Source organism: Ursus maritimus, unplaced genomic scaffold, assembly GCF_017311325.1.
Source record: "Ursus maritimus isolate PB19 unplaced genomic scaffold, ASM1731132v1 scaffold_6, whole genome shotgun sequence".
Lineage (NCBI taxonomy): Eukaryota > Metazoa > Chordata > Mammalia > Carnivora > Ursidae > Ursus > Ursus maritimus.
The window spans coordinates 34,950,020-34,963,096 of NW_024426774.1; the positions used below are offsets into that span (position 1 = coordinate 34,950,020).

The 13,077-nt window shown below is 48.8% G+C and overlaps 1 protein-coding gene across 1 annotated transcript in view; it reads left to right on the top strand.

Moving 5' to 3' along the window:
- Nucleotides 1-13,077, top strand: part of ACOXL (acyl-CoA oxidase like) — a 317,436-nt gene that overhangs the window by 251,237 nt on the left and 53,122 nt on the right. Inside the window, exon 17 of the mRNA XM_040623184.1 lies at nucleotides 12,396-12,466. Within this exon, the coding sequence (XP_040479118.1) occupies nucleotides 12,396-12,466 (71 nt within the window). The remainder of the gene's footprint in view (nucleotides 1-12,395; nucleotides 12,467-13,077) is intronic.

Consider the following 13,077-nt stretch of genomic DNA (forward strand, 5'->3'; position numbering starts at 1 on the left):
CACATTTTTATCTTGCCCTAGAAAGAGCAGTACTGAAGCACAGTGCTGTCTGAACCCCTAAGGGTGTACCAATACCTAAACGAAAAAGAGAAACTAAGCACTTTTATTAAATAAATTACATCTACTGTTCTCCAGCTCCATGCAGAACTGTCTCTTGGTTTTTCCATTCTCTAAGCTTGTAAGGTGTTCTCATTATGCCGCAGAAGTCCCTTCTCTGGTTCTTCATAAAGTGACTAATAATTTAGAATGTTCACATTACGAGCACATTGTAATTATGATTAGAATATATAAGTAGTGTGGCTTTCTGTCTATCAGAGGATTAATTTCAGACTCCTCTCAGGGACGATTTATTTCCAAACAAGACTTTCTTTGTCAATAAAAATGTGATCATATGTGTTACTAAAGCATTCTTTTTGTATTGTATCCGTGAGTGTTTGCTCCAGTATCTTTCATGGGGTCAGCATTCTTCATCCCCGTGGTTAATGGAGCTATTCTTTAAACAAAACTACATTCACCTCAGCTTGGTTTCAGCTTTGGCATTCATCTTCCAGGAACTACGGGAATATACTTACCACCTCAGTGAATGTGCATTTCATTATTCGAGCTCAGAAAAATCAAATTCCATGACTTCATCCAGGAGCCCCGTGTGGATTTAGGTCCTCGTCACCCCCTTACACTCCACTGCAGAAGTGCCCCAAGACTCTAAATCCTCTGCACTTGAGGAGCTAACCTGCCCTCTGGGGTGGAACCGAAGTCGAAAATCAATATATCTTATTTGAATACAAGTTTCTTCAGTGTGTTTTGCTATTGCTGCTGGAGATGGCGGTCTGGCAGGTGGGGAAGGAGAGTAGGTACCACAGGTATTGCGTTGGCTGGGACCACCTGCGTGCCTTCCTTTCCCAGGGGGACCCTCTGCTGGGTGGGACAATATTTAGAAGCAGGCCCAGCGTGCCCTGACAGGTGGTTTGGGGTGGGAGGGAGGAGCTTTGGGTACTGCAGCCCCTGATGCTGACCTTCCTCTTTGTCTAGCACCCGTTAACTGTGTGGGTGGTGGAAGCAGGCGAGGGGGTCCAGACAGCCAAGAATGGGCAGGCACAATTTGCAGCAGCATCTTGGAGGCCCCAACACCGGGAAGAGAAGGACCATCTCCAGCTTTGTTCCCTCTACCCCAGTCACATGGCTGAACCTCAGAGCCATTCGTTCCTGAGAACAAAAGGTGCAGTAGGGAGTTGAGGGTCCCCATTTCAGAGCGTGTGACACCTAGGAGAGCCCATGCGACCGTTCCAGTCCTCTGTAGGAGTTGCTGGGTCCCTAAAGCCTGAAGTCTGGGACAGCGGAGAGGGGCCATCTGGAATGGCAGCAGGTGGACACGCTTTCCCTGCACTTACACAAGATTGCTCCAAGGGACAGAGATAAGAGTGGAGGCTCCTGCCGAGGGAGGCACGCAATGGAATGGAGACTGTTTTCAGTAAGAGCATGGGGGACTTTGGGCTCATGCAGACGGTGGCTTTATTAAAAGAACAGAAAAATGTGAGTTTGAAGCATTGCTACACACCAACCCTTGGAGGAGGGCAGCATTGCTTCATGAGCAAATGGACACAGGAAGAGAAAGTTCTACAATGCAGACCGCCCAACATCATACCACATTCCTGGCCTTTCCCCTTCTGGGAAAGTGGGTGAGGCAGAGCGTGGCTCCCAGGCTTCTGTAAGTCTACTGAAGAACTCTTCTCCAGCGTCAGGAAGGTTGCTCCTGTCATCAAAATGCTGGGGTTTCTCCCCCCAAGACCTTGCCTTCTCCCCGTGGCCACACAGGTAAACGTGCAATGTGGGTCAGCCCCACCAAAGACCCCCGGTACCGTTCACCCAAGAAATGCCGTCACACTGGCCTCACTAGAGGTCTGAGCCCCCGAGGCCCCTAATCACCCCACTGGGAGCGTGTCACTAAGAAAGCTGTCCTGAGAGGACTCTGCTAACTCACTCTTCTTTGAAGGAGGTGACCGTCTATGAAAGAATTTTGGGACTAATGACCCGAGGTTTCTGTTGCCCTGGGACAAAGGGGACAGTGGAAAAGGCGAAGTCTAACTCCTGCATGATATCGGTTCTGTGGAGGAGACGGTTCAGAACAGATTTAGCTGCAGTACTTGACCCAGATGCTAATAAAGTGTCACATGTCCCTGGAGCCCCAGTATCTCGGCCGACTGTCATGCTCACTGCAGCCTCCATCTGACGAGGGTTTCCCCTGGGCCGGAGCCATGTCGTTTCTTCGGTCTCCACAACAAGCTCGCAAAGCCCGCTGAGAAACAGGCTCAGAGGAGGGACCGATTGGCTAGGATCACATACAACCAAGGGCTTCACCCTCAGGCTGGCTAACCCCAGAGCCTTGCTCAGAAAAGCTTCCTAGGCACCAGCTTTTGAGGGAAACCCTCCCACCACCAACTCTCCAAGGGCTTTCCTTCCTACGGATAAACACCAGAGGCTGGGGGTTACAGCCTTCTTGAACTTTAGGAGATCTTTCTTTGTGTATTTACTTAACACATACTTTCCTATATTAAAGTTGACCTGTACTGCTTTTCGCTACTCTTACTGCGTTTGTCTCTGAATAGTGCATCTTATATTTTCCATCTCACAGGTTTTCTGTGAGGATAAAATGAAAAATCATGTGAGGAAGCCCTAGGGCCCTATAATCATGAGGACAGCTGACACCTAGGGAGAGCTCAGTGTATCAAGCCCTGTGCAAATTGTGGTGGAAGGAGCATTCAATATCCCCTGCCGAGGCAGTGAGGAAGGGGCCACTGTCTATCCAATTTCCACCTGAGGAAGCTAAGCACAGGGAGATTAAGTAAGTTGCCCAGTGTCACACAGCAGAAGGAGGATTCAAATACCAGCTGACTGCTGCTACCTGCCCACCTTGTGGGGCCGCTAAGTGCTGGTTGGATCTGAATCTGGTTGCTTAGCATGGCTAAAGGGGCAGAAAAAAGAAGCCCTCCCCGCCTTAAATATGGGAGGTTTTTTTTTTTCCTCTTTTTTCCCCCCATCGTGTGATTGAAAAAGATACCTTATATTTGTACTGCAAAAATCCTATCTGCAGTCCTCACTGGCTTTACAGCTCCTGGCACCTAAGTAGTTTCAAAGTAAAATTAATCAGTACTCAAACTGGTAGGTGAAAGCAACACCAAGGAAAAAAGAAACATTTTTTTACTGCTGAACTCTGTAGTGTGAGTTTTCCCGCTAGGAATATGATTAAGAATAATACCTTCTAAACTGTGAATTAAAAATAGGGGTATAGGAACTCTTGTCTTATCCTAGCAAGTCTAGGTATGATTTTCTATTTTAAAAACATGATCCCACATCCCATATTCTAAAGCAAAACATATTTGCAACAAACATAAATTTAAATTTAGATTTTAAAGGACAACATGTTCTAATCTCACAAAACATTTAGCAAATAACCTTTGAGTTCACATGAGCCACCCACACAAAAACCAAAATGAACTCAGAAAAAACATAGAAAAAGCAACTGTCTGTTGACAACCAGATTTTCTTTCAGCTCTCAGTTTTTTTGTCTATAAATAATCTGTATGTTTCAAATGTGACCATTTTTTTTAAGGTGTCTCCTGGCATGTTCTCACTTCAATGTGTTTTAAAAACAAGAAATGACTCTGTAAATCATAGGAACTCGTGAGTTTTTGAAGGGGAGATCTTTAATATACATGGTCTTCAGATACCAAAAGTGTCACAATGAAACATTAAGATGATGTAGCCTTTCTTTGGGGCATCTGTTTATCTTTTATGAAATCTGGAGTTTGATAAATCACCAGAGATAAAAACATCATTTTTAACCTATCGTAGATCCCAAATGTCAGGAGAAAAAATAGGGCTGTGTCTCCTCTTTATGAATTTACCTCTCTCTTTGCTTGAGAGTTATGAGATTTTATTTGCAGAGAAAACATAATGCCCTATGAACTTGAAAATGATGGCTTTTACTCAGAAATGTGAGAACCAAAAAGGAAAAAAAAAAAAAAAGGAGCATTCGATCCTCTGAGATATAATCAAGTAACAAGTTTTAATATATACTTAAAGTGGCCTAGAGTGTTAGATAGGAAAGTAACCACAAGATAACTAACAGGAAGGTGTTCGTCAGTATATTCCCCTTCCTTTACTGACATGTAGGTCCCTGATTTGCTGTATCAAAATGGATATTGAAATCTTGATAGGGGAAGTTTATTTAACATCAGGGTAAGTAGAGATAGAGGAAACTGTTTATTGTGATTTTTTTTCCCCCCTGAAAAAGCACTTGGAAATTCTCTCTTAATTGGAAGCCTGGAAAATAAAGAAATTCCCACAGATTTCTAAAATTATAGGTGAAAAGTATTCTGTGCCCGAGAGTAGCAAGAAGCTCGTGTGGTGGAGACGGCGTCTAAACTCCTATGGCTGTGATCTCGAGGGTCCTAGCGCGTGAACCAGAATGTAAGCTAGTCACAAAAACATAACATGGCAGGGGCGCCTGGGTGGCACAGCGGTTAAGCATCTGCCTTTGGCTCAGGGCGTCATCCCGGCGTTATGGGATCGAGCCCCACATCAGGCTCCTCCGCCGTGAGCCTGCTTCTTCCTCTCCCGCTCCCCCTGCTTGTGTTCCCTCTCTCGCTGGCTGTCTCTCTCTGTCAAATAAATAAATAAAATTAAAAAAAAAAACATAATGGCTGGAAAAAATGACTTTTTACGGTGTTAGAAATAGCCGTTTCTTGATACGTGATACAGTTTCTGGATGCAGTGAACATTAGAGTTCCTTGTCTCGTGCACATCTGAGAGTTCTTCATTCCTTAGAAGTTTAAGACAAATTAAATTTTAGGCAAACCCATTCTGGGCCATGGACAGGTGGTTGAGTTTTTCTGAAAATTGCCGCAAAAGGCTTTTGTCAGCAGTTGATTAAGGAGACACTTGGGTTCTGATCGATGCCCCAGAGATGCCTCAAGTCCCAGCGACGCAGGACCGATTACAGCTGTGAGCACTTGACTTCAGTTTGCTTTGGTCGTTCTTGCAAGGAACGTGAAGACTCTGTCAGTCCTAAGGGATAGGACTGAGATATTGCGTCAGACCATGGGACAAAATGGCGGGATGTCCCATGGAAGCTGAAGCTTGCTCCATCTGTCAAGCTCTGATTGCCCCACGGAGAACAAACATTTAAAATCTGGTCCTGCCCCACCCGAGTCCAGCACCTACTCAGTTGTCCTTCAGGAACAGTACAGGTGTTTCTCTTCCTTCCTCCCTTATTCACCCACCCTCATCCAATAAGCATGTGTTGAAGGCCTACTGTGGGCCAGGAACTGGGTTAAGTTCTGGGGATGAAAGATCCAGTAAGGAATGGCCCCTGCTCTCAAGGACTCAGAGCTGGATGACAGTTTCCATAGACCAGATGCTCTGGGAGAACTTGGGAGAGACTTAAGTATGGGGTTCACATGTTTCCCCATTAAGTGCCCAGCAAGGCGGCCAGCAAGGATGAGTAAGATTTACCTATATTACAAAGGTGGAAAGGACATTACAAGCAGAAGGCAAAGCAGAATGGGCAGCATGAAATTCATGATTTGCGAAAGCACTTGTGGTCTGGTGCGTCCGGAGGCAGGGCACACATAGGGAACAAGAGTGAGGATCCCACAGGCCTTTGTGGGCCTCGTCTGGGAGTTTCACTGTCAACCTCCACAGTCAGTGGGGCTCTGGGAAAGATCTGGAATAAGGGAAGGCATGGCCAGTGTGGGGCTGTAGGAAGTGTTTGCAGCTGTGATGTGGAGGTGAATTGTGACCCACGGAGGCCAGGCCTGGCTGTCCAGCATGCAGCTATGAGGAGACAAGCTGAGAAGCAGTGATGGCAGGCCTGGCGTGGAGGGACGCTGTTCTGGAGACGTTACAGGAGCCTATGGGACCTTGAGAGTGATGGGAGGTGAAGGCTGAGGTGGGAGGAAGCGCTAAGGGTGCTACAGGGAGGCCTGGCCTGTTTCTGGCACCAAGGTGGAGCAGACAGGACCAAACCCAGCCTGGACATGCGCAGCATGGGGGGACCTGGGGCCTGTGAGTAAGCCACCATGATGGGGCCGAGGACATAGAGATACCCAAGTCCTGAGCAAAGCATTGTGTTAAATTCAGAGGTGAACCTCTCAAAATGGAACATCAGGGTTGATGGTGCACCCCAGGCAATTGCTCATGGCTGTCATGTCCATTACCTTCCTGATTTAAATGCTGTATCTAGAGTCCACAGCTCTTGGTTTTCCAAAACTGGTCAACTCCTCTTCTCTTCATGGATCACTGTGGCGCGGGGGTTGTGGGCCATGTGACCTCCAGCTGAGCATCCATGTTGGAGTTGTCTTTACAACAAGGGGTCTGCAGGTGGATGGGGCAGCCCCACGGGGAAGGCTCTCCGCCAGGGAGAAGATCTGGCAATAGTGGCCACCACTGGTGTCCACCTTAGTAAGGACCCCCTGGCCATGATGAGCTGGGGGCCACACTGGATGAACCAGAGAGTGCCCCATCCACCGGCGGGTGGACGGTCTCCCCACACATGGGAAGACTGCAGGTTCCAGAGAGGGGGAGTCCAGAAGAGTTGTGCCCTCATCTCTTGCTGAGTGAATGGCCACGTGTGCCCCAGGCTGAAAGGACTGTGTCTGGCAAGCCAGCGGCCAGTGTGCTTGCTCCCTCTTGTGACTATGTGCCTGACCTGAGCCAGGGGCCACAGCTGTCTCTCCTTTGAAACCAGCTTCACAGGGAAGAGCCTGGAGAAGGAAGATCAGATGGGCATGCCATGTTCTGCCTGCTCTCTGGAATGGAGCATGTGAGCCAGGCTTGGGGACCAGGCAGTGAGCCGTGGCCTCTTGCCTGGCATGAAAGTCCCCTGTGGGCCAGCTCCACACCCCTTCACCACATCTCAATGGGTAGGAGGCTAGATCTGCCCCAACTGCTAGTTGCTAAGAAGTTAAAAGCCCCCACTCACCCTTCTTGTTGATTCTGAAAACAAAGGTAGAGTTCTTTCTGCAAAGATGAAGCCCTTTTTTCTCTCTTTCTCTCTCTTTCAACATTTCCCTCTTATGTTGTGATGAATAGGTGGGTGGGGGACTTCAGAGGCCTGGAATGATAGTTCTACAAAATGAGCTGAGAGCAGGCTGTCACACACGTGAGAGGAGACGGCTGCGGACAGCTACCAGCGTGCTCCACAGAGTCAGGGCAGGGCCCCTGACCAGGAGCCTCGGGTGGGCGCCCAGTGAACCTGACCCTCAAGGCTCCCAGGGAGACGCAGAACTGAGCTGGAGATGTGGACCCGCCGCTGCCGCGGGTGCCAGGGAAGCCTCAGCAAGGAGGGGCACTGCTCCCAGAGCACAGTGCCCAGCCCCCAGGGTGCTCGGCTGTCACACTCCTTCAGGTGGAACCTTCTGTTTAGGGGCAGATGTTAGCCTCCATATTTCTGCGGCCCCTAAGAAGAGGCTGGTTTCCTTATCTTTGTTGTGAAAACCTCCTTCTCCTGCCAGACGGGAGATGCAACTGGGACCGGTGTCCTCTTTCCAGAGATAGATGGAAGCGCCTGGCTTTGAAGAGTTTGGGTGAGCCTGTGTTTCAGCATCAGGTCTTCGTTGTCGAGCACAAGCCAGCCCTGCTACGTGTGGGGCCCAGGGGAAGTGTATAAAACAAGCTGACAAAGTATTGAAAAAAATATACTCTGTCCTCCTGCCTGAACAAATGTAGCTTCATTCATCCAGAAGGCCAGGCTCCAATTTACAATTCTCAGACTCCGGGAAGTTTTGTGCACTCAGCGGCATGGGGAGAAGCATCTGCCCTGCGGATCCCTGACTGTTCCCACCCCCAGACCCATCCCCCACTGTGTGGATCCTCCAGTCTAGACACACAAGGTCTGTGTCCAACGCTGCCAACAGCTGCCCCTTGGCCACCCCATGAGTCTAGGGATGCACACAGCAGATGGAGTGCCTTCCCAGGGAAGAGACTGAAGCTATGAACTCAGGATCCTGGGTACCTGGAGAAGTGGGGTGCAGACTCCAGACAGGTACTGCCCCATTGCCCCGTGGGGAAGGCTGCAGCCAGAGGGATGGCCGAGCAAGGCTCTTTAAAGCTTGGCACCTGGGGCAGGACCCCAGTTCTCCAGGGCCCTGTCATGGGGATGGAGAGAGAAGCTGAAAGAATGTTCTGAGACAGGATTTCTGAGCAATACAGCCCCCTGTGTTACCTTTAAGGTCACTTGTGCCTATTAACTTCGCAATAGTTCCTCAATCTTATAGCCATATTTCAAAGGGAAACGTAAGTTCAATGCTACTGTGCATTTGGTCTGTCTTACTTTCCCCCCTTATTTGCATCAACATGTCATAATGAAAGATATTCTAGGTACAACCATTTCCTTGTTTTAGGGATCTCCCGTGTTGCAAAGTCCTGTCTACCTTTCAGAAATGGCCGCAGGGGTGAGGCTGTCATACCTCACCTACGAGCCTGCGCAGCCCGTATTCACAAGGGGAGATACGAGTATTTCATGCTGGCCTGTAAGTTTTTTCTCCCAAACTACCCTTTTCTTACTTCATTTCCTTACTTCAATTTCTTACTTACTTCATTTTCTTACTTCAATCGGGTCACTGTTTTCGAGGCTCCCCCCGCCCCCACCTCAAAGCGACTTGTTATCTCAAAATCTGTTTTTCTCCCACTATGGTCAGGCCCACGTTTCTGTCACACAGAGTGGAAGGGTTGAACGAAGGGAAGTTGACTGCCCTCAGACAGGTGGAAGTCTTTGCAGCCCCCTGCCAAAACGAACTGCACTGGGGAGGGGACACTTACGAGCAGTTAAAACAATCGATGTTGAATCCGAAACATTTCACCCGGAGTCTTTGAAGGAGACTCACGCCGCTGCCATGAGCCTCGCGCTCAGCTGCCTGCCTTCTGCTCATCGGGCAGTCAGCCCCCTGTTGAATCAGCAGCAGGGGTAGAGGAAGGTGGATACCACAGAGGCTTTCATTTTTAGGAGGTTGTTTTTTTTTCTTATTTAAAAGTTGTGGGGGCGGGAAGCGGGAGGGGGAATGAAATATGAACCTTGTCGAGAAGTTTCTCAAGCAGGACTTGTCAGTGAGTTAGGCAGCCCAGGTGCAGTGGCCACACAGACCTGGTGGAGAGGTGCTGGCCGCATCTATATCCCCTCTCTTCTTCAGGGTCTTGGTAGAAAGCAGAGTGGGGTGAGGTGAGTGGTAAGCCTGCTGTTGGCATGAGAGCATATGTCGTGCTGACATCTAAGGCGAGGGGAAAACAGCCAGGAAATCTGTGTGCTCTCCTTCTGGTGGTGCCCAGTTGTCAAGGTTGGCTTTTGTTGCTTGTGTAGACAGGGCAAGAGGCGCTGGCTGGACTCTTGAACCCGAGCCACCCAATTAAGGGGAAGCTCTGTCTGTGGGGCCTCAGTCCAGTTCCACAAAACGGGGTGGTGACTTTGGGCATGTTGGACACGACAAGCATGGACCAGAGTTCGGGAAAAGACACAAAGTGGTCTCTGGAGGCTCATTCCTCAGACAAGGCAGTGTATGTGCACCTGTCAGCCAAAAAAACAATTTAAAGAGAAGAAGCCAGGTGTAATGAGTCCCACAAAGGTGTGAAGTGGTGAAGAAGTCTGTGTGATGGGGAAAGAGAAAGCTTCTCAAAGGTGCAGGGTGGGGGGCCAATGCCATGCTGGACACTGCGCCTAGGCCTCTGGCCTCTCCATTCGCCCTCATGCCACCTCCACGAGACAGCGCCGGTCTCCACAGGTGACGGTAGGAAACTGAGGCTCAGGGAGAGCATGGGGCTCGTCCAGGAACACGTGGCTGGGAGTGGCGGTGAAGACCACTAGTGAGGTCTGTCTGACTCCGCCTTGACTGGCTGGGCCCAGGAGAAGGGTAGGGTTTGAGCAGATGGGAAGAAGACAGAGTGGGTCGTGTGATTGAGAACCCAGCCTTGGATGAACGATAGTGAGGAGCCGTCGGGGTGGGTACCGGGGGGGGGGGGGCTTGCACCAGGGAAGAGGGCCTGACATGCAGAGGGGAGGAGGCGCGTGCAGAGCTCTGGCAGTGCGAGTTCTCCCGTTGGGGCAGCGGTGGGCACAGGGCCAGGATAGCGGGACAGGACATCCAGGTTGGGGAATGAGGCAGACGCATTATGCAGTCAAAGTGGGACCTGAGCTGTGGGAGAGGGGTGCATCGGGGGAGTTGTGCAAGAAGGGTCACCAGGCTCAGAGACAGGAAGTTAGAATCAGAGACCTGGGCCTACTGGCTGGTGGATGACAGTACCACAGAAATGGGAAAACTCAGGGAAGGGTTGGCTGGGCATGGAAGTCGAATGATTCAAAGAGACAGCTGCCCTGGCTGGTTGCCGGGTCTTGTGAACAACTACGTGTCACAGTGGAGTCCAGCCACAGCCAGTTGGAGCTATGGCTCTGGGGTCACCACAGAAGAGGAGAGGTGAGGGCAAGAATCTAGCAGCCCTCCATGGAGGCAACTAGCAAGTGTTTAGATTCCCATGGCCCGTGCTCAGGAAGATTCCAAGTCACCGTATAAACCTTTACCAAATGAAATAGGCACCTTCAAAAAGGTTATCTAAAGAAAACCTGGCACCTGAATTTGTAGATTATTCTTGACTCATTCTCAGACAATAGAGTTCAGCACTCTGTCACACCAAGACAGAGCTGATGACAGTGTTCAGGGGGAGGGGTTGTTGCTTCCAGACTCTTCCATGGGCGGGTGTGTTCTGAATCAGTGACAGCAAACGCATTCATATGAACTCAGCCTAGCTCAGGCTCTTACCTCGAGCTGAGTTTCTGTTGAGCTCCTTTTATGGGGAGAGTATCGTATTTCAGTTCTAAACGCTCTTAAAATTTTTTAATTTTTTAAAATAATTTAAGATTCTATGTAATTACATTCGTTTTAGCCTGTTGATGACTGGATGGGCATATATATGTAAAGCAGGCAACACTGATCCCTCTGTGGGTTCTGAGCACATTTTGACTGGATCAGAGCAAACATTTAGACTTGGAAAAAATCATCAGCACAAGATACAACTGATAACAGTTAAAACTGCATAGAGTAATTTAGTCATAGATAAACACTGTCTAAAGATTTGTGTTTTATAGGTAACAGTGAACACAACACAAAAAAATTACCCAGACAATGCTTTCTTGATGAAAATTGATTCTTGATGATATAATTCTTTTCAAAATATCTGCATTTGTAAACATGACATCCAGACATCCTTGGGGTCAGAACAGTGGAATGAGGCTGTCCCTCGGTCGTGAGGCTGGGTGTAGCTTTGCCCACTTTTGTGGGCTCTGTGGAGGTTGGGCTGGGCCCCAGAGGTGGTTAGTGGCTTTGAATGGTTGGATGGGCAGGCCTGCGAGGTTCCAGTGGAGGGGTGGGCTTTGCTCTGCTCCAAGGCAAGTGGTGGGAATGTGCCCAGTAGACGGTGATGAAAGGTTACAGCAGGTAGTGAGTGAACACTGCTTTGAGTCTAGAAATAACGGGCTCATCTAGATGGTTGACTAAGTTAAAGCCTAAGTTAATGCCTGTCAAAAGAAGTAGATTTAAATCTGAGGGTGGTAGGGACTCATGGGAGCATTTTTAAAAGTGAAATAATATAGTCAAAACAGTGTGCAGGGAAAGCAGTGTGTGGTTTGGTGTTTAGTTTGACCAAAATAAAAAGGGGGTGCCCACACAAGTGGGCTTTTGATGGGGGCCAGGCCACTGTGACAGAGAAAGGGAATGTGATTTCTGTAAATTGTCTAAATTAATATTCCTAGAGCTTTCATGCCCAATTTAAGTGGATCGTTGAAAGTATTTTTTTGTGTGTGTGTGTGCAAGCTTTCCTGAGTTTCTCTCTGCCATTCTGTTGGAGAAGGATGGTTGGGGAAACATGGCTTGAAATATGTAGGGGAGTTTGGGGGATTTGCTTGAGTCAACACTGGGGGTCATTATCATGTTCACACCAAGAGAGGCCTTAAATCCATGGGCGTCACAACAGAAGACTGAGACAGAAAATCTACCGCAGCCAAATTTACAAAGGCAGGTGGTTCTCTAAATGGTGATCACATGAAACAGGGATATAGTGTGGTCTTTGGGGGACCAGCTGGTCATTGGTGGCTGAACCCAGGACCTCCTGGAGGTTTAGGATAGAATTCTGTTGATGGTCATGACCCTGTGCTCTGATGTTGTCATCCCACCTCACAGTGGTACAGAAGTCACCCACTCTGGGGACAGGGGGAGCTCTATCTATCCTATCACCAGGGAGAGAAGGGTCGTAGAATGCCCCCCTGTGTCTGTTATAACTACCGTGTTCCTCTCCATACCAGAGGAGCGCGGGGGCGGAAGGGAGGCCCTTCACCTTTCCTGTTTCTTCCCTTCCAGTTACGTTAGAGCAATTCTGCCTGGCAGTGAGGAGCTGTCCTGACCAAGAGGACCAGGCTTTGCTCATGAAGGTAGGTTATCAGACAAAGTACTGATTTCCTTAAAGGCTCGCAGCACTTTTATTGCCCTGAGGAGAGTTTCATTTTTACAAGCAGGAGTAAATTTATCATCCCTGAGTTCTGTGCTCCGCGGGGATACACTTGTCATCGGTGGGTAGGAGGGTTGCTGGTTAATGAGCCCAGCCGCCGTCCGTGGGGTGCAGCAAAGTGACAGGAGAGTGGGTGTCAACTACTGGCAGGGAATCTATTTAATTCTCCAGAGAGCTCCGTTGGTTCTAGTTAAGCTTATCTGACAGAATCTTGATTCTTTGAGCAGATTTATGAGGCTTGGCCAAATTCCATGACTCTCACTGTACTTTTTAATTAAGACAAAGGATTCCGTACGTTCTGTGTCTGCCACATCCTTGCTTTCGTCACCATGGGGAACGCTACACAAATGAGACTGTTCAGATTAACCACTGGAGTGGGCATCTTATGTCATAGATTCCTTGCCCTTGAGCAGAAGACAAACTTCACTCCTTCCGGGTAGCAGTTGTTTTATTTCCTTCTGAATGACAAAGGAGCACAGGTGTGGTATAACCTACATTTAGGTTGTACAGCGAAATGAGCCAAAAGTGTGGGAA